The sequence below is a fragment of the Macaca nemestrina genome, chromosome 4 (assembly GCF_043159975.1).
Source record: "Macaca nemestrina isolate mMacNem1 chromosome 4, mMacNem.hap1, whole genome shotgun sequence".
Taxonomy (NCBI): domain Eukaryota; kingdom Metazoa; phylum Chordata; class Mammalia; order Primates; family Cercopithecidae; genus Macaca; species Macaca nemestrina.
In genome coordinates, this window is record NC_092128.1 from 154943468 (window position 1) to 154962207 (window position 18740).

The following is an 18740-nucleotide window of genomic DNA, read 5'->3' on the forward strand; positions in this document are numbered from 1 at the left end:
GGATCTCGGCTCACTGCAAGCTCCGCCTCCCGGGTTCACGCCATTCTCCTGCCTCAGCCTCCCGAGTAGTTGGGACTACAGGCGCCCGCCACCTCGCCTGGCTAGTTTTTTGTATTTTTTTAGTAGAGACGGGGTTTCACTGTGTTAGCCAGGATGGTCTTCATCTCCTGACCTCATGATCCGCCCGTCTCGGCCTCCCAAAGTGCTGGGATTACAGGCGTGAGCCACCGCGCCCGGCCGCAAGACCCTATTTCTAAAACATTTTTTTTAAAGACATGAAGGAAGGGCCAGGTGCGGTGGCTCACGCCTGTAATCACAGCACTTTGGGAGGTCAAGGTGGGTGGATCACCTGAGGTCAGGAGTTCAAGACCAGCCTGGCCAACATGGTGAAACCCTCTCTCTACTAAAAATATAAAAATTAGCCGGGTGTGGCTGAACATGGTGGCCACCATGTAATCTCAGTGCTGAGCCTGTAATCTCAGCACTTTGGGAGGCCAAGGCAGGCAGATCACCTGAGGTCAGGGGTTTGAGACCAGCCTAGTCAACATGGTGAAACCCCATCTCTACTAAAAATACAAAAAATTAGCCAGGCGTGGTGGCAAGCGCCTGTAATCCCAGTTCCTGATGGGGCTGAGGCAGAATTGCTTGAACCCAGGAGGCGGAGGCTGTGCGGAGGCTGCAATGGGCAGAGATCGCGCCACTGCACTCCAGCCTGGGCAACAGAGAGACTCTCAAAAAAAAAAAAAAAAAAAAAATCAGCAGGGCATGGCAGCAGGTGCCTGTAATCCCAGCTACTCGGGAGGCTGAGGCAGGAGAATCGCTTGAACCCCAGAGGTGGAGGTTGCAGTGAGCCGAGACTGAATCACTGCACTCCAGCCTGGGCGACAGAGCAAGACTCCATCTCAAAAAAAAAAAAAAAAAAAAGACATAAAGGCGACTTCCAGGTGCAGGGGGCTGGGGCATCAGTGACTGACCAGGGAAGGAGGCCACTCAAGCAAAGACCAGAATGGGGTGGACAGGGAGCCCCAGGACCAGCTGGGGAGATTCTGGGCACAGGAAACAGTGCGTGGAAAGGCAGGCACCTTCCGGAAACAGTGAGAAGGCTGAGGTGTGGGGTGGGGCAGCATCGGGGGAGGCGAGAGGGAGAAGTAGACCCTGCAGTACCCGGCAGTCCTTGGCATGGGGCTGGGACGGGGCAAACAGTGGCCCCATAGCCCACGTCCACTGGAGCCACAGGATAGGAGCTTCTTTGCAAATAAGGTTTTTGCAGATATAATGAATTTTCTTTTTTTTTTTTTAGATGGAATCTCGCTCTGTCACCCAGGCTAGAGTGCAATGGTGCGATCTTGGCTCACTGTAGCCTCCACCTCCCAGGTTCAAGCGATTCTCGTGCCTCAGCCTCCCGAGTAGCTGGGATTACAGGTGCGTGCTACCAGGCCTGGCTAATTTTTTTTCTATTTTTAGTAGAGGTGGGGTTTCGTCATGTTGGCCAGGCTGGTCTCAAACTCCTGACCTCAGGCAATCTGCCTGCCTCAACCTCCCAAAGTGCTGGGATGACAGGTGTGAGCCACCGCACAGGCCTAATGAAGGTAAAGATCTTGAGATGAGATCATCCTGGATCTGGGTGGGCCCTAAATCCAGTTGTCTTCACAAGGCACAGAGACACAGAGAAGACAGCCACATGGAGACAGAGGCAGAGGCTGGAGGGATGTGGCCACGAGCCGAGGACCCCTGGAGCCCCCAGGAGCTGGTCGAGGTAGGCAGGGTCCTCCCCTAGAGCCCTCGGAGGCAGCCAGCTCTGCCCACACTTTGACTTCAGACTTCTGGGCTCCAGAACTGCAAGAGAGGACATTTCTGTGGCTTTAAGCCACCAAGTCTGTTGCGTTCTGTAAGAGCTGCTGTGGGGAAACAAGCACAGGTGTTTATTTTACTGTTTGGGTGATAAGCAGAGTCTTTGGAGAATTCTGAGCAGGGGAGGAACTTTTGATGATATCTTCTTTTTTCTCTCTCTTTTTTTTTTTGTTTGAGACGGAATCTCACTCTGTGGCCAGGCTGGAGTGCAGTGGCACCATCTCGGCTCACTGCTGCCTCCACCTCCTGGGTTCAGGTGATTCTCCTGCCTCAGCCTCCCAAGTAGCTGGGACTAAAGGCACCGGCCACCATGCCCAGGTAATTTTTGTATTTTTAGTAGACATGGGGTTTACCATGTTGGCCAAGCTGGTCTCAAACTCCTGACCTCAGGTGATCCGCTCGCCTCAGCCTCCCAAAGTGCTAGGATTATGAGCCATGGCGCCCGGCCTAAAAATTACATTCTTAATACTTTCTTTTTTGAGACAGAGTCTCACTCTTGTCGCCCAGGCTGGAGTGCAATGGCATGATCTCGGCTCACTGCAACCTCTGCCTCCCAGGTTCAAGCGATTTTCCCGCTCAGCCTCCTGAGTAGCTGGGATTACAGGCATGTGCCACCACACCCAGCTAATTTTTGTATTTTTGTAGAGATCACGTTTCACCATGTTGGCCAGGCTGGTCTTGAACTCCTGACCTCAGGTGATCCACCCGCCTCGGCCTCCCAAAGTGCTGGGATTTGTACAGGCGTGAGCCATCTCGCCTGACCGTAAAAAATATTTTTAAAAAGTGAGCAAACAATTTGAACAGACACCAATAATGCCGATATATGGATGACAAAAAAGATGAGAAAACGCTAATTACTCATAGGGGAGACGTCGATGAGGAGCACAGGGCAGACTCTGCACACCCCCCAGGATGACGGAATGCCCACGGTCCTGCCCGGGCCATCAGCGGAGAAGCCATCGTTGGAATCCGGACTCCATTCTGCGGGAGACACTCAGCAGCTGACAGAAGCCACCAGTGCCCACAGCGCCGGGTTGAGTCTCAGAATAATGATGCCAGGCCGGGCGCGGTGGCTCACGCCTGCAATCCCAGCACTTTGGGAGGCTGAGGCAGGAGGATCAAGAGGTCAGGAGGTCAAGACCATCCTGGCTAACACGATGAAACCCTGTCTCTACTAAAAATACAAAAAAAAAAAAAAAATTAGCCAGGCGGGGTGGCGGCGGCGCCTGTAGTCCCAGCTACTCAGGAGGCTGAGGTAGGAGAATGGCGTGAACCTGGGAGGCAGAGCTTGCAGTGAGCCGAGAAGGCGCCACTGCACTCCAGTCTGGGCAACAGAGCAAGACTCCGTCTCAAAAAAAAAAAAAAAAAAAAAAAAAGACACTGGGTGCAGCCAGCCAGCAAGCGCGCCCCGTGGGCTTTCATTCACACAGACCCCAGAAGAGCCAACAGCGCCTCTCCAGGGACAGAAAGTGGCGCCCTGGCGGCCTGGAGACAAGGCAGGGGCAGTTTGGGAATGTTCGTTACAGGGTTGGAAGGGATGGGGGATGGGGCCACAGGTGCGTGCGAATGTCGCGAATGTCAGCACGCAGCAGTCTGCACCCATTCCACCCTTTACACCCCTGCAGTTTATCAGACGCCAATCATAACTCAAAACAGCTGTTTCAAAAAGAGAAGGGGAGAGGGAGGAGGAAGGCAAAGAGGTAGAGGAGGGGGAGGAAGAGGAAGAGGGGAAGGAGGAGAAGGAGAAAAAGAAGAGGGAGGAGGAGGTAGTCAAGGTTGACTCCTGAGTTGTACAGAAAGAGAAGGATAAGGAGGAGGAGAAGCAGGAGGAGGAGGAGCAGGAGGAGGAGGAGCACGAGGAGGATGAGGAGGAGCAGGAGGAGGAGGAGGAGGGGGAGGAGGTGGTCAAGGTTGACTCCTGAGTTTTTACAGAAAGAGAAGGACAAGGAGGAGGAGGAGGAGGGGGAGGAGCAGGAGGAGGAGGGGGAGGAGCAGCAGGAGGAGGAGCAGGAGGAGGAGGGGGAGGAGCAGGGGGAGGAGGAGGAGCGGGAGGAGGAGGGGGAGGAGCAGGAGGAGGAGGAGCAAGAGGAGGAGGAGGAGGGGGAGGAGCAGGAGGAGGAGGAGCAAGAGGAGGAGGAAGAGCAAGAGGAGGAGGAGGAGGGGGAGGAGGTGGTCAAGGTTGGCTCCTGAGCTTTAAGAGAAAGAGGAAAAGGAGAAGGAGGAGCAGCGGGAGGAGGGGGAGGAGGTGGTCAAGGTTGACTCAGGAGGAGGAGGAAGTCGTCAAGGTCGACCTTGAGGTTCTGGCCTGGGCCTGGGTGAGGGCATTTGCCGAAGGCATAGGCCCCGCATGCAGGGGCGGCGATGCTGGTCAGAGGGTAAGGAGAGACAAGTGGCAGGGCAGAGGAAGCTCCCTGCAGGCTGCTCCTATTCAGGTGACAGGAGGAGGAAGCATTACCCCATCGGATCTCCCCTCCACCTTAGAGAGTTACCCTGAGGGACAGATTGAGAAATGGCGGAGGCATGAAGCTGCACAGCCCCGGTCTGGTGTCCAGCAGGGATCTACGGTTGACCGGCCTCTCTTCCCATGGGCACCATGGACATCTCCTTCCGGACTTGCTGCCCACACAGCGCAGGGTGCAGGGCCCTGGAGCCCCTGGGGTCATGCAGGGACCCGGCTGATGCCCGCAGCAGTGGGAAGAGACCGCGGAGGGTCACACAGCAGTTCTCAGGCTGCAGCCTGGGGCCATGAGCCTCACTGAGGCCACGGTCGAACGGCCACACCCAACTTCAGGGACACAGGGAGACCATCTCCGCCTTGCCGTCCCTGGGTGGGGAGATGGGACACACTGGGCAGGCGGCACTCAGGACTCCCTTGGTGGGGGGACAGAGTTCAAGTCAGTGCCCTGCTGGGAACAGATCTTGAAAATGTGGTTAAGTGGCAAAAGCCAGGCGTAGAAAAGAGGAGCCGTGCGCTACCTGCAGGGTGACAAGGCAGATGTCGGCACATGGGTGGCTCCCTGAACGCACACGGACAAGCCGGGAAGACGGACACAAATCAGAACAGAGGCTGACTCCAGGGGAAGGGACCGGCTGCTCAGGGGTCAGGGGAGACCCTTTGACTGGATGATTCCCCTGCCTTTTTTTTTTTTTAGACAGGGTCTTGCTCTGTCGCCCAGGCTGGAGTGTAGTGGCACCATCATAGCTCACTGCAGCCTTGACCTCCCGGGCTGAAGAGATCCTCCTGCCTCAGCCTCTTGAGTAGCTGGGGCATAGGCAGGCAAAACTATGCCTGGATAATTTATTTTTGATTTTTTTGTAGAGATAAAGTCTCACTATGTTGCCCAGGCTGGTCTCACACGCCTAGGTTCAAGTGGTCCTCCCACTTTGGCCTCCCAAAGGGCTGGGATTAGAGGTTCATGCCACCATGCCCAGCTAATTATTATTATTTTTTTGTACAGGTGGAGTCTTGCTATGTTGCCCAGGCTGGTCTCCAACTCAACTGATCCTCCTGCTTTGGTCTCTCAAAGTGCTGAGATTACAGGTGTGAGCACCACACCTGGCAACTGTATAATCTTTTGTATCTTTTGATTTTTGTTCCCATCAGTGTTTCTATTAAAAAAAAAAAAAAAAGGCGGGGGGGGCGGGGCGGGTGCAGTAATCCCAGCACTTTGGGAGGCCAAGGCGGGTGGATCACCTGAGGTCAGGAGTTCAAGACCAGCCTGGCCAACATGGTGAAACCCTATCTCTACTAAAAATACCAAAAAATTAGCCAGACGTGGTGGCGGGCGCCTGTAATCCCAGCTACTCGGGAGACTGAGGCAGGAGAATCGCCTGAACCCGGCGGGTAGAGGTTGCAGTGAGCCGAGATTGCGCCACTGCCCTCCAGCCTGGGCAACAGAGACAGACTCCGGGTGAAAAAAAAAAAAAAGGAAAGAAAAGAAAAAGGAAAGTGTGAACTTTGTGGAACACGAGTTCCATCTCAATAAAGCTGCTATCATTTTTTGAGACAGAGTCCCTCCCCGGGGGCCCCCCGGGCTGCGCCCCCTCACCAGGGCCTGCGCCCCGGCCGTCCCCGCCCCCTGGGACGTGCAGAACCCGCCGCTTGACGCATCCGCGGATCCCTGACGCCGCCCCTCTGCGCCGTGCGTCCTGGAGTGTGTCCCTCCGCAACGCCAGCACTACCTGTGCATGGAGATGCCAGAGCCTGCCCTGCGCCGCGGAGCCACCTGGACCACACCACGTGCGCGCGGGGCCCGCCACTCCCGCCGCCAGAGGGCGCTGCAGGCATCAGGCCGGCGCCGCGAGCCTCTCGCACCTCCCCCTGGGCCCGCTTCCCGCCGCACTATTTTGCTTCCTGTTGTTCCGGAAGTCGGGTCCTTGAGTGTGGCGAGATCCGTTTCCGTTTCCGGGGTGGCCGGGTGGCGGCGGCTGGGCTGTAGTCGCGATGGGCCAGAGGTAAGTGAGCCGCGGCCTGGGCGCGCTCTCATTGCCAGGCGAGCGCCTGATTCTCCCGGCTACCCCGCCCGGCCTCGGGGCCGTCCTTCATGGTTCTGTCCCCTCCAGCTCGGCGTCCGCGCCGCCTGCTGCCACCCGACTGAGCCGCTCCCGGGCGGCTGGGAGGCGGGGTCCCTGCAGCTCCTGCAGCATCGCCCCTCCGGGCGGGCGCGGGACCACTGTCCCCGGGTCCCACGCCCAAGCCCCGTGCGGTAAGGGAGCGAATGAGCGAGCGAGCGAATGAATGAATGAATGAATGACCGCACGCTGGCTCCTCCGCAGGTGACGCCGCAGCCGCCGGGAGCAGCTAGGGACGCGGCAAGATGAACCGGGCCAAACCCACCACGGTGCGCAGGCCCAGCGCCGCGGCCAAACCCTCAGGTGCGTCTCTCTCCCCGCTCTGCAACCCGGGGGTCTTTGAGGGTCTTTGGGGATCTCAACTGCCCCGGAGCCTGCCTTCGGCTTGGTTGTTCCGCAGCCGCGGCTGTTTCCAGGAATTGGATCTGGAAACACTGCTCTCGGTCCTCAGCGGCTATGAGAGTCCCTGGGAGGCTTGGGACAGCGGCGACTTCCTCCGGGACCCCGGTGATCTCGTTTCAGGCTGAGCTGCAAGGCGGCTGACAGTAGTGGAAGGGTCTCCCCAGCCAGGAGGCAGGAGGGAGCACAGTGTAGCGTAGCACGGGGTCTGCAGCCAGACTGTCAGCTCAGATCCTCCGGGCTTAAAGCTGCCACTCACCTGCTGTGTAACGCTGCACACATTGCTTAACCTCTCTGTGTCCCTTTCTCCCCTGTAAAGTTAGGATAATGGCACCTATTGCGGAAACTTGGGCGGGGCGGGGGTACTAAGCACACTGTTTTGGATAGACCAGAGATGGCCTGGTTTGTGGTTAGCGCTATGTGACTGTCCACCGTCACTTGTGCATATCTTGCTGGTGCCTGCTCAGCTGTTGGCTGCTGAGTGAGCTCTGGCTTCTTCCTTGCCTTCTCTGACCGTTGTTTAATTCCCTCTGACATAACAGGAGGTTGGAGTCAGTCTTTTTCCACCTTGGGTGTTGGGAATGTACCTGGTTTTCTCTCTCCTTTCTCTGCAGGGCACCCTCCCCCGGGAGACTTCATTGCTCTGGGCTCAAAGGGTCAGGCCAATGAATCGAAAACGGCATCCACCCTGCTGAAGCCAGCCCCTTCCGGCCTGCCTTCTGAGCGCAAGCGGGATGCGGCGGCTGCATTGTCCAGTGCCTCGGCCCTCACCGGTCTCACCAAACGCCCCAAACTCTCCTCCACACCCCCACTGAGTGCCCTAGGGCGCCTGGCTGAGGCTGCAGTGGCAGAAAAACGAGCCATTTCTCCGTCGATTAAAGAGCCATCTGTGGTGCCAATTGAAGGTAATGAGTCTGTGGACTTCTCCTGAGAACGCCCCTCAGCACGTCCATCCATCAGATGTTCAGGGAAGGCCCCCTCCAGGCCTAGCGCTGCCTGTATGGCCGACCTCCTCTGGGAGAGCAGATGTTTGTGACTTGTTCTTTGAAGTGCTTCTTATGTAGGTGCCCTTACCCTGTGTGTGCGTCTGCGTCCTGAACTGCCAGTGGCTGCCCTTCAGGAGCCGGGTCACTCCCCCGTTGAGTTGTTCGTCTCATGTCTCTGTTGGACGCCCCCTTTGTGATGGGCACTGTCTGAGCCCTGGGGGTAAACCGGGCCTGGTGACATCCTAGGTGCGTGTTCTCAAGGTCGCGCGCCCTGGTGCGTTCCTCTCTCAACCTGAGTGGAGGCGATATGTACTTGGTTCCTCCTTCCCTCCTGGTTACCAACAGGGAAGAGTTCATCCGTTCCCTGTTTTCAGTTGAAAAGCAGCAGAACAGTAAATACATCAACAGGAAATGTAAATTTCACAATTTACTTCTCACAGAAATGCCTTTAACTGTGTGCCTAGAATCGCCCCTGCTCCTCTGCACCATTTTCCCAACGACCATCTTTCAAGGCTCCATGACTTCCTGGGAGTCACTCTGGCAGCTGTCACACCAGCCCCAGCAAGCCTCGTGGTCTGCAGTATTTTGTTTCTGTGGGAGCATTTCTTTTGGGTAATTTCTTTGTGGTAGTCAAAAAGAACAAGCGTCCTGATGACTTTGGTAGTGAGGTGTCTGTTCAAGCCACGCCACCTCTGATTACTGAGTTTTGTGCCAGACAGGGCCCAGGGGACTTGTGGGCTGTGGGCTGTGGCCTTGCCGTCGGAGGGATCAGGCTGCTGCAGTGCAAGCCTGTGAGTGAGTCCCTGACGGCCCTGGGACGGAGGAGGCCTGGCAGGGAGTTGCAGTGTGGGCTCAGGCCTGGAAGCACAGGCAATGAAACTGGGGCAGGCAGGAAAGGGAGGTGCTAAGCAGACAATGGACCGTGCCCAGGGAATGGAGGCCTGGCCTGGGCAGCACACGCTAGTGATAGCCGAGGCTGGACGCTGTGGGCAGTGTTTGTCCTGGACTCATTTGGCATCAGGGAGCCCTGGGGGCAAACAGCCCAGGATGGCACAGCTGGGGGGCTGCTTTAGGAGGTCGAGTCTCAGACGTCCCATGAGGCCTGTCACTGGGCTGCTGGTGCCAGTGAGGATCGAGGACAGAGACCACAGGCCCCACCCCGGCCCGAGTTCTCGGCCTCCGGCTGCTGGGTGTTTTATTTATCTATTTATTTATTTTTATCACCACCTCCCGTAGAAAGGAGATTTTGAAGATGACAGGAGATGTGGTTGTGAAAAGCATATTCTGAGTGGTAGATCGCTTTACAGTATTATTCTCGCAAAACAGAGAGATGGCTGCTTCCAGCCATTTGTGGTATCTGTCCCAGGCCGTTCCTCCGTGCTGGCAGCCCACTTCTCCCCCCTGCTTATCTCAGGGCATTAGGAAATTTCTTTCAAGTCTTTGTCCCAGGTGCAGTTAAGGTGGATTACAATGCCTCTGTCCACATGTCTGTGTGGATATTTACTTTTTATTTATTTTTATTTTATTTACTTTTTTTTGAGACAGAGTCTTGCTTTGTAGCCCAGGTTGGAGTGCAGTGGCACAATCTCGGCTCACTGCAAGCTCCGCCTCCCGGGTTCATGCCATTTTCCTGCCTCAGCCTCCCAAGTAGCTGGGACTATAGGCACCCGCTACCATACCCGGCTAATTTTGTGTATTTTTAGTAGAGACAGGGATTCACTGTGTTAGCCAGGATGGTCTCGATCTCCCGGCCTCGTGATCCACCTGTCTTTGCCTCCCAAAGTGTTGGGATTACAGGCGTGAGCCACGGTGCCCGGCTTATGTATTTTTTGAGACGAAGTGTTGCACTGTCCCCAGGCTGGAGTGCAGTGGCACGATCTCAGCTCACTTCAGCCTCCGTCTCCCAGGTTCAAGTGATTCTCTTGCCTTAGCCTCCGAAGTAGCTGGGATTACAGGCATGCACCCCCATGCCTGGCTAACGTGTATTTTTAGTAGAGACAGGGTTTCATTGTATTGGCCAGGCTGGTCTCGAATTCCTGACCTCAGGTGATCCACCCACCTCAGCCTCCCAAAATGGCAGGATTACAGGCGTGAGCCGCCATGCCCGGCTGTGTGTGGATATTTAAAACACAGTCCTAAAAACTCCTGGGTCAGAGAAGAATCAGAATGAAAATGAGAAAACCTCCGATCCAACAGTGGCAGACATGAGGAGAGGAAAGGTGTGTGCTGGCCCTGGTACTCCTCGGAGGTTGTGGGAGGGTCAGGCACTCGTCTGGAGGAAGGTTGTGAGTCGAGCACCCATGGAAAGGGGGGGAAAAGGGGAGAAGAGCATGCTGGAGACTGGAGCCGGGGCAGGTGCGAAGAGAGGGCTGCTGTGCCGTGGTCCACAGTGGAAAGTATTCAGTGGAGCCGCGATTCAGTGGAAAGTAAGGCTGCAGGTTGCCTGACTTGCTGGGAAATGTCTGTAGCCTTCGGGGTAGCCATGTGGGACACAGTGGAGCCAGGACTGGAGTGTCTGGAGGGCCAGTGCTGAGGCCTGTGGGGCAGCCTGCTGTGTTGAGGGGACCATCTGGTGGGGTGCTTGTCCTCTGTGGGAACTCTCCTGAGGGTGGATGGCTGGTCCATGGCAGCGCCGACCCTGAGAGCTCCGGGTTCCTCGTGGTCTTACCGGTGTCCCAAGGCTTTGGGGCGACCCTGCCCTGTCCCTGCTCTGACTGTACCACCTGCCCCGGCCAGTGCTGCCCACGGTGCTGCTGGACGAGATCGAGGCGGCCGAGCTGGAAGGCAACGACGACAGGATCGAGGGCGTGCTGTGCGGGGCCGTGAAGCAGCTGAAGGTCACCCGCGCCAAGCCCGACAGCACCCTCTACCTGAGCCTCATGTATCTGGCCAAGATCAAGCCCAACATCTTCGCCACCGAGGGCGTCATCGAGGTGCGAGCCGGGCCCCTGGTGGGAGGCGAGTAGGGCTGGGGCCCTCGGCTTCCCTCCTCACCTCCCCCTTCAGTGTCCTGCCCGGCCCACCCCAGCTTTGCCTCTGGGGCCAGCGAGGCTCCCACGTGACATGCACCCTCCCTGGCAGGCTCTGTGCAGCCTCCTGCGGCGGGATGCCTCCATCAACTTCAAGGCCAAGGGGAACAGCCTGGTGTCCGTGCTGGCCTGTAACCTCCTCATGGCCGCCTACGAGGAGGACGAGAACTGGCCCGAGATCTTTGTCAAGGTGAGTGGCCTCTCCCCAGACGGTGAAGACAGCAGAGGGCCATGGGCGGGGCGGGGGCGGGAGAAAAGCAGGAGGGTGTTCTCTCCAGAGGACTGTGTCTGACAGCCCCGATGGTCATGGCACAGTTCCCTCTGCACCCAGAAGCTGCAGAGGGCCGCCTGGGCGCCCAGTCCCTGGGCCGCAGGCAGACATTCTCCAGCCTGGCTGCCCGGCTGGGCTCGGGGCTGAGGGTGTGGCTCCCACACAGGTGTACATCGAGGACTCCCTGGGGGAGCGGATCTGGGTGGACAGCCCTCACTGTAAGACTTTTGTGGACAACATCCAGACGGCCTTCAACACCAGAATGCCCCCCAGGAGTGTGCTGCTGCAGGGGGAGGCGGGCCGCGGCGCTGGCGACCTGGGCGCGGGTGAGAGACACTGCCGGCTGGGGAGGGCGGGTGTCCAGCCCCAGGGCAGGGGAGGGTTGGGAGTTCAGGCGGGTGGGAGGCGCTGCATGGAGCCCTCTCCTTGGTCTGCAGGGAGCAGCCCACACCCCTCCCTCACGGAGGAGGAGGACAGCCAGACGGAGCTGCTGATCGCAGAGGAGAAACTGAGCCCCGAGCAGGAGGGCCAGCTCATGCCCAGGTAGCTGCGTGCCCGCCTGGTCCCAGTGGGAGGTGGTTGGGACAGGTGCCTCGGGGCTGCCTTCCTCCTTCCCTGCTCCCTTCTCTGACCTAGGTACGAAGAGCTCGCGGAGAGTGTGGAGGAGTACGTCCTGGACATGCTGCGGGACCAGCTGAACCGGCGCCAGCCCATTGACAACGTCTCCAGGAACCTCCTGCGGCTCCTCACCTCCACCTGCGGCTACAAGGAGGTGCGGCTGCTGGCGGTGCAGAAGCTGGAGATGTGGCTGCAGAACCCCAAGGTGCGGGGGTGCCTGGGGCGGGGTCGCGGGGATGGTGGGGCAGGAGTGCCCGGCAGGGGGTGGGGGCAGGCTCCGTGTGGTCCCACAGCCGGGGTGGCCGTGAGCCCACAGCTCCCTCCGCCGCCCCGCAGCTGACCCGGCCGGCCCAGGACCTGCTGATGTCCGTCTGTATGAACTGCAACACGCATGGTTCTGAAGACATGGACGTCATCTCACATTTGATCAAGATCCGCCTCAAGCCCAAAGTCCTCCTCAACCACTTCATGCTGTGCATCAGGTGCGAGGCGGGCAGGGGTGGAGCGGCGGGCAGGGGCGGAACGGGGGTGCGGGGGGAGCAGGGTGAGGGGCGGAGCGGGGGTACGGGCGGAGCGGGGTGCCAGGCAGAGCAGGGGTGTGGGCGAAGTGGTGGGCAGGGGCAGAGCGGGGGTGCGGGCAGAGCGGGGACGGGGCCTGCACCCTCACCTGCCTGGCTCTCACACCCAGGGAGCTGCTGAGCGCGCACAAGGACAACCTGGGCAGCACCATCAAGCTGGTGATCTTCAATGAGCTCTCCAGCGCCCGGAACCCCAACAACATGCAGGTCCTCTACACCGCGCTGCAGCACAGCTCTGACCTGGCGCCCAAGGTGGGCCTAGGCCTTGCCCTCCACACCTGAATGGGGGGCTACGGGCTGGAGAGACACCTGGCGTCTGGGGAAGCCAACGGATTGGTGGGGCTTTGTGGGAGAATGCTCTTGGGGCTCGGGAAGGAGCTTTTGAAACTCACTTGGGCATGAGGTTGAGCCATTTCTAGAGTGGGTGCAGCCACAGCGCCCAGCATCTTTCTCAGAAACGGACACTCTGTCCATTTAGGAGGGAGCCACACTGAGCCTTAAAAGCCACCCAGGTTTCTGAGCTAAGACCCAGACCTGCCCGCTTGTATTTTTATTTCTCAAGCTCATTCTGGCCTTTGGATAATAAGGTGGTTTTTAAAATTTTTTGTAGAGACGGGGTCTTATTATGTGGCCCAGGCTGGCCTCTAACTCCTGGGCTCAAGTGGTCCTCCTGCGTCAGCCTCCCAAAGCGCTGGGATGACAGGCGTGAGCCCCTGTGCCTGGCCCAGACCTGCCTTCTGTGCAGTGGGTCCCTCAGTTAAGCAGGAGTCCCTGTAGCCCTGGCTGTAGGACCCTTGGATTCCCGTGTGTCCTTTGAAGCGGACTGGGGAGATGCTCCCGTTGCCACTAGCGCGTCAGGCCTCCCGGTGGGCTCTGCGGCGTGTGAGACACGAGGGAGGCAGGCATGGCCGCTCCAGCTCGGCGCTGTCATCTTTGCAGCCCGGCATTTTGAGATGGGGGTGCATCCTTTCAGATCTCGGGTGGTGATCTTTGGTTTCCATTCAGCCTGTGGCGCGTGGTTGGGCTGAGATGGCACACGCACTTCTTTTTTTTTTTTTTTTTTTTTTTTTTTTTTTTTTGAGACGGAGTCTTGCTCTGTTGCCCAGGCTGGACTGCAGTGGCCGGATCTCAGCTCACTGCAAGCTCCGCCTCCCGGGTTTACGCCATTCTCCTGCCTCAGCCTCCCGAGCAGCTGGGACTACAGGCGCCCGCCACCTCGCCCAGCTAGATTTTTGTATTTTTTAGTAGAGACGGGGTTTCACCGTGTTAGCCAGGATGGTCTCGATCTCCTGACCTCGTGATCCGCCCGTCTCGGCCTCCCAAAGTGCTGGACACGCACTTCTATGACTCTGCCGCTTGGTGTCCCACACCCCCAGCGTCTGTTAATTAATCCTTCTCCTCATTTCACGAGGACCAACTCCCCACGTGCCGGTTGCCGAGAGGGGAATCAGATGTGGCCCCTGCTCGCCAAGGGCTGGCAGCCAGTAGAGCAAGGAGCCCGCCACCCCATGCCCCGCACTGCCTGAGACCCGCTGCAGCATCCTCAGGCACCACCCCCACGGGTGCTGTGGGAAGGAGCCGGCGCGTGTGCTCCTGGAGGGGCCTGTGACGGGGTTGGCAGCGTTGGGCAGCCTCCCACACAGCCTCTCTCTGCCCCAGTTCCTGGCCATGGTGTTCCAGGACCTGCTGACCAACAAGGACGACTACTTGCGGGCCTCGCGGGCCCTGCTGCGGGAGATCATCAAGCAGACCAAGCACGAGATCAACTTCCAGGCCTTCTGCCTGGGGCTCATGCAGGAGCGCAAGGAGCCACAATACCTGGAGATGGAGTTCAAGGTGCCAGCCCCTGCCGCTGGGGCGCCTTTCCCTCACTGCGGGTCCCATGTGCCACCATCCCCCTCGCCCTGGGTCCCACGCACATTCTGCCCCTTCGGGTGCTCTGGCTGAGCGTGGGTATGGGGCTGAGTGAGGCTGTTTGCGGCCATGCATCCCAGAGGGTAGCATGGGCTCCGTCCTGTGTGAGGACCCAGGGGGGGCTGACCAGGTGCGGGGGAACCGGCAACCCCTGGGCTGGGTGGGACGGATTGCTGCCGGGAGGAAGGCGAGTGTGTGGGCAGGGAGGCAGGGCGGGGCCGCGGGCTGCCTGGCTGGGTTGGAGACTGTGCAAGGGGTGCGGAGGGAGCTGATGCTGGAAGGCACAGTGAGAGCGGATCACAGAGATGCCAGGTCCCTGCAGCCAACTGGCAGCCAGCCTGCTGGGGTGGCCTGTTTTGTGAACGGGGCTTTGTGGATCTCTGTTGACTGAACCTCCCTCCCGTGGCCAGACAGGACCTTTTGAGTCACCGGCCTGGTGCCCCTCCTGTCAGACCCCTCCCAACTGGTCCTCCTGGGTGCTCTCTGGATCCCTGCTTGTGTGTGTGTGTGTGCAAGTGTGCAAGTGTGTGCGTGTGCGCCACGTGTATGTGGAGTTGGGCTCCCGGGTGTCCATTCTGGATACAGACCCCGTGCTGTGCCCATGTGGGTGTGGAGTGGGGCTCCCGGGTGTCCATTCTGGATACAGACCGCGTGCTGCGCCCGCGTGGGTGTGGAGTGGGGCTCCGGGTGTCCCTTCCTGCATCAGACCTCGTGCTGTGCCTGCAGGAACGCTTCGTGGTGCACATCACCGACGTGCTGGCCGTGTCCATGATGCTGGGCATCACGGCGCAGGTGAAGGAGGCTGGCATCGCCTGGGACAAAGGAGAAAAGAGGAGTAAGGACGCGGGGGTGGCCCGGCCTTGCTCGGTGGGGGGTCTCAGGTCCAGGCTGGTGGCTGGTGGTTCTCTGTGGCTGCACTGTCCTCTGACCGCCCAGGAGGAGCGGTCCCACAGCACAGCCACTCAGGGACACAGAGCCTGGAAGCTGCCTTCCCGGTTCCTGTCCATCCAGACCTCACCCCAGCTGCAGGATCAGGCCCTGTTCTCCCTGAGTGTCCTTTGTGTGCTCCAGCTCTGGCCCAGCGTGGGGACACTGCAGGCATGGTGGCCCCAGCCGTGGGTGGGAGGGGAGGGGAGGTGGTGTTTGGGGCAGTCTGGGTGTTTGATTGTGGGTTTGCAGGAAGACTGGGCTGCAGAAGCCCTCTCAGCCATTGACTGGAGCGAGTCACTCGAGACACGAGGATTCCGGTCACCCACGTGTGTGTCAGGGTTACTCCATGCTCCCTGGGGTGTTATTCCAGCCAGGAATGGTCCAGAAGCTGGGGGTGCCCTGAGTTACCCCCTCCCAAGTGCCAGCCTTGAGCTGGAACCCTAGGGGTGCCTGTAGCCCCTCAGCCCATGGCTTGGATCCTGTGGCCCCTCAGCCCATGGCTTGGATCCTGTGGTCCTTCAGCCCATGGCTTGGATCCTGTGGCCCCTCAGCCCTGGCTTGGATCCTGTGGCCCCCTCAGCCCGTGGCTTGGATCCTGTGGCCCCCTCAGCCCGTGGCTTGGATCCTGTGGCCCCCTCAGCCCGTGGCTTGGATCCTGTGGCCCCCTCAGCCCGTGGCTTGGATCCTGTGGCCCCCTCAGCCCGTGGCTTGGATCCTGTGGCCCCCTCAGCCCGTGGCTTGGATCCTGTGGCCCCCTCAGCCCGTGGCTTGCATCCTGTGGCCCCTCAGCCTGTGGCTTGGATGGGCCACTAAGCTGCGTGTCTGTTGCAGATCTGGAAGTACTCCGCTCGTTCCAGAACCAGATCGCCGCCATCCAGCGGGATGCCGTCTGGTGGCTTCACACTGTGGTCCCCTCCATCAGCAAACTCGCCCCCAAGGACTACGTGCACTGGTGCGGCCTGGGCCCCGCGCAACCCTGCCCCACACCCCCCTGAGCTGGGACAAGCCAGGGCCCCACACAGCCCCTGCCCCACACCCCCCTGAGCCAGGACAAGCCAGGGCCCCGCACAGCCCCTGCCCCACACCCCACTGAGCCGGGACAAGCCAGGGCCCCGCACAGCCCCTGCCCCACACCCCCCTGAGCCGGGACAAGCCCGGGCCCCGCACAGCCCCTGCCCCACACCCCCCTGAGCCGGGACAAGCCAGGGCCCCGCACAGCCCCTGCCCCACACCCCACTGAGCTGGGACAAGCCAGGGCCCCACACGGGAGCCTGTCCCCTCTCTGTGGACAGCAGCAGCCGTCACGCTGCAGGCATGTCACCCTGTGTACATTGGAGCCTCCCGTGGGGCCTCTGCCTTGGTTGGGGTGGGGCTGTCAGGCTCGGGCCTGCATTTCTCTGCAGCGATTTTAGAAAGGACGGTCGGGTGCTGTCCAGCCCGGCAGCCCCGTGAGTGGTCCCTGGGCTCTCTGGTGGTGCTGTGAGGAGGTGCTGAACTTGGCATCAGGCAGCCCCGCCTCTGAGCGCTTGGGCCTGTGGGAGCGGGGTCCCTTCCCTGGAACTAACAGGCTACTCCCTGAGCACCCACGTCGTGACTGAGGGCCCTTCTCTGCCTGCCCAGCCTGCACAAGGTGCTGTTCACAGAGCAGCCGGAGACCTACTACAAGTGGGACAACTGGCCACCAGAGAGTGACCGCAAGTGAGTGTACTGCCTCCTGGGCTCCTGTGGGCTGGGCTGGGCAGGGCTGGGGGGTGCCTGACTGGCTGCAGCAGGAGGGGTCAGTGGGAGTTGGACCGCTGTTTTCAAGGTCACGTCACCATCCTGTCCCTCCTCCACAACCCTGGGTGCCTTCTCTCACTGCCATGCTGGCGTTCCTGCGCCACTGCAAGGATTCAGCCGCTGCCTGTGTCCATGTGACTCTAAGCCCCAGCTACAGCCTCCCCCAAACTCCCACCTTCCAGATGCTTCCCAGGGCGTCCACAGGCACTCCACCCTCTACGCGGTCCCAAATGCAGTCTGCCCCTGCTTTTGTCCAGACAGCTGCACACTGTCCTTCCCCAGCCAGCTGGCCTCACAACTCTGTCCCCCTTCAAGTCCCGTGGGTGACCCTGTGGGTTCTTGGCCTACGCTCCCTTCCATCCCCGCCTGGGGCTGCTGCTGGTTCACCCTGCGCCCATCTCGTGCCTTGGGCGCTCTCCTCACCTTCACTGCGGCTTTCCCCATCAGGCTTTAGAGGTGGAGGGGTCATCTCTGCCACCTGGCTCCCGGCTCCTTGACAGCAGGAAACATCTTGGCCTCTGTGGGGTGGCAGAGCCTCCCATGTGGTGGCCATAGGAACCAGTGACTGTGTGTGTAGCCCCAAAGGCCTCGGGGTGGGGGTAACCTCCCCTTCTCCCCCTGCCCAGGCGAGACTTAGAGCCGGGGCTCCTGTCCTGCAAAGGGAGGCTCAGGTTGGAGGGGCAGCAGCAGCCCTCTGCCGCCAGCCCGTGGGCTCTGAGGGAAAGGCTGGCCTGACCTCGGCCCCTCAGGTCCGGCAGGTGTGGGTAGCCCGCAGGGAGTCACGCCTCCCCCCACCCCGCAGCTTCTTCCTGCGCCTGTGCTCCGAGGTGCCCATCCTGGAGGACACGCTGATGCGCATCCTGGTCATCGGGCTGTCCCGGGAGCTCCCGCTCGGGCCCGCAGACGCCATGGAGCTCGCCGACCACCTGGTGAAGCGGGCGGCGGCCGTGCAGGCGGATGGTATGGCTTCTCCAGGGGATGGCCCCTGTGCTGGGCTCTGCTCCCCTTGTCCCTGCAGAAACCCCGGCACTGGCACGCATCTCTGGGGCACTCCACAAAGCTGCGCTTCAGCTGGGCCCTGGGTCCCCGGGAGGCTTGGGGACCTGCCTTCTCCGCATCTGTCCCTTAGGAATTTAGAAGCGCGTGTCTTTGGCAGTGATGCAGTCACTGCCCCGTGTTTTGGAATTTGTCCTGGAACTGGCACATCACCTCCTTTAGGAGGCTGTTAGAGTGATTTTAAATCCAGCTCGCACCTCTCCTGGCTCTCCCCTGGGGGCTTGCGGGTCCCCACCCTGCCGGCCACACCCCCGTCCTCACCTCCCTACCCTCCCTTGGCAACCCTGCCAGCAATCTAGACCCAGCCCGGGTGTGGCACAGAGCCCCAGAGCAAGGTGTGCTTCGTGTCCCAGTGAGAAGCCCTGTTTCCCCCAGCTCCCCTGCTCAGGCCTGCGCCCCATCCCGCGGCATCCCCCACCCCACCCCGATGCCACGCGAGCAGGGCCTGTCCCCTCGCTGCCTGTGCCTGATGGTCTGTGAGCAGCTCCAGAACCTGTGCGTGGTTCTTGGTCTTAGATGTGGAGGTGCTGAAGGTGGGGAGGACCCAGCTGATCGACGCCGTTCTGAACCTGTGCACCTACCATCACCCCGAAAACATCCAGCTCCCACCCGGGTAAGCCCGCGCCCCGCTCCCCACTCCCTCCCTGGTAAGCCTGCGCCCCACTCCCCACTCCCCACTCCCGGGTAAGCCTGCGCCCCGCTCCCCACTCCCCACTCCCCACTCCCTCCCGGGTAAGCCTGCGCCCCGCTCCCCACT

The 18740-nt window shown here is 60.0% G+C and overlaps 1 protein-coding gene and 1 long non-coding RNA gene across 2 annotated transcripts in view; both read left to right on the forward strand.

Annotated features, from left to right (window-relative positions):
* The first annotated feature begins 1120 nt into the window (after nucleotides 1-1120).
* Nucleotides 1121-3126, forward strand: LOC139362587 (uncharacterized). Its single transcript, XR_011621731.1, has 3 exons — nucleotides 1121-1260; nucleotides 1655-1756; nucleotides 2716-3126. It is a non-coding gene; the product is annotated as an uncharacterized lncRNA (long non-coding RNA).
* Nucleotides 3127-6164: 3038 nt separating this feature from the next.
* The window catches only part of LOC105483488 (integrator complex subunit 1), a 34830-nt gene continuing 22254 nt past the window's right edge, over nucleotides 6165-18740 (forward strand). The window contains exons 1-16 of the mRNA XM_071095447.1: nucleotides 6165-6306; nucleotides 6628-6726; nucleotides 7437-7727; nucleotides 10545-10741; nucleotides 10890-11027; nucleotides 11275-11434; nucleotides 11546-11651; nucleotides 11745-11931; nucleotides 12063-12208; nucleotides 12415-12556; nucleotides 13964-14140; nucleotides 14945-15053; nucleotides 15980-16100; nucleotides 16769-16846; nucleotides 17730-17887; nucleotides 18500-18596. Of these exons, the coding sequence (XP_070951548.1) occupies nucleotides 6669-6726; nucleotides 7437-7727; nucleotides 10545-10741; nucleotides 10890-11027; nucleotides 11275-11434; nucleotides 11546-11651; nucleotides 11745-11931; nucleotides 12063-12208; nucleotides 12415-12556; nucleotides 13964-14140; nucleotides 14945-15053; nucleotides 15980-16100; nucleotides 16769-16846; nucleotides 17730-17887; nucleotides 18500-18596 (2165 nt within the window). The 5' untranslated portion in view covers nucleotides 6165-6306; nucleotides 6628-6668. The remainder of the gene's footprint in view (nucleotides 6307-6627; nucleotides 6727-7436; nucleotides 7728-10544; nucleotides 10742-10889; nucleotides 11028-11274; nucleotides 11435-11545; nucleotides 11652-11744; nucleotides 11932-12062; nucleotides 12209-12414; nucleotides 12557-13963; nucleotides 14141-14944; nucleotides 15054-15979; nucleotides 16101-16768; nucleotides 16847-17729; nucleotides 17888-18499; nucleotides 18597-18740) is intronic.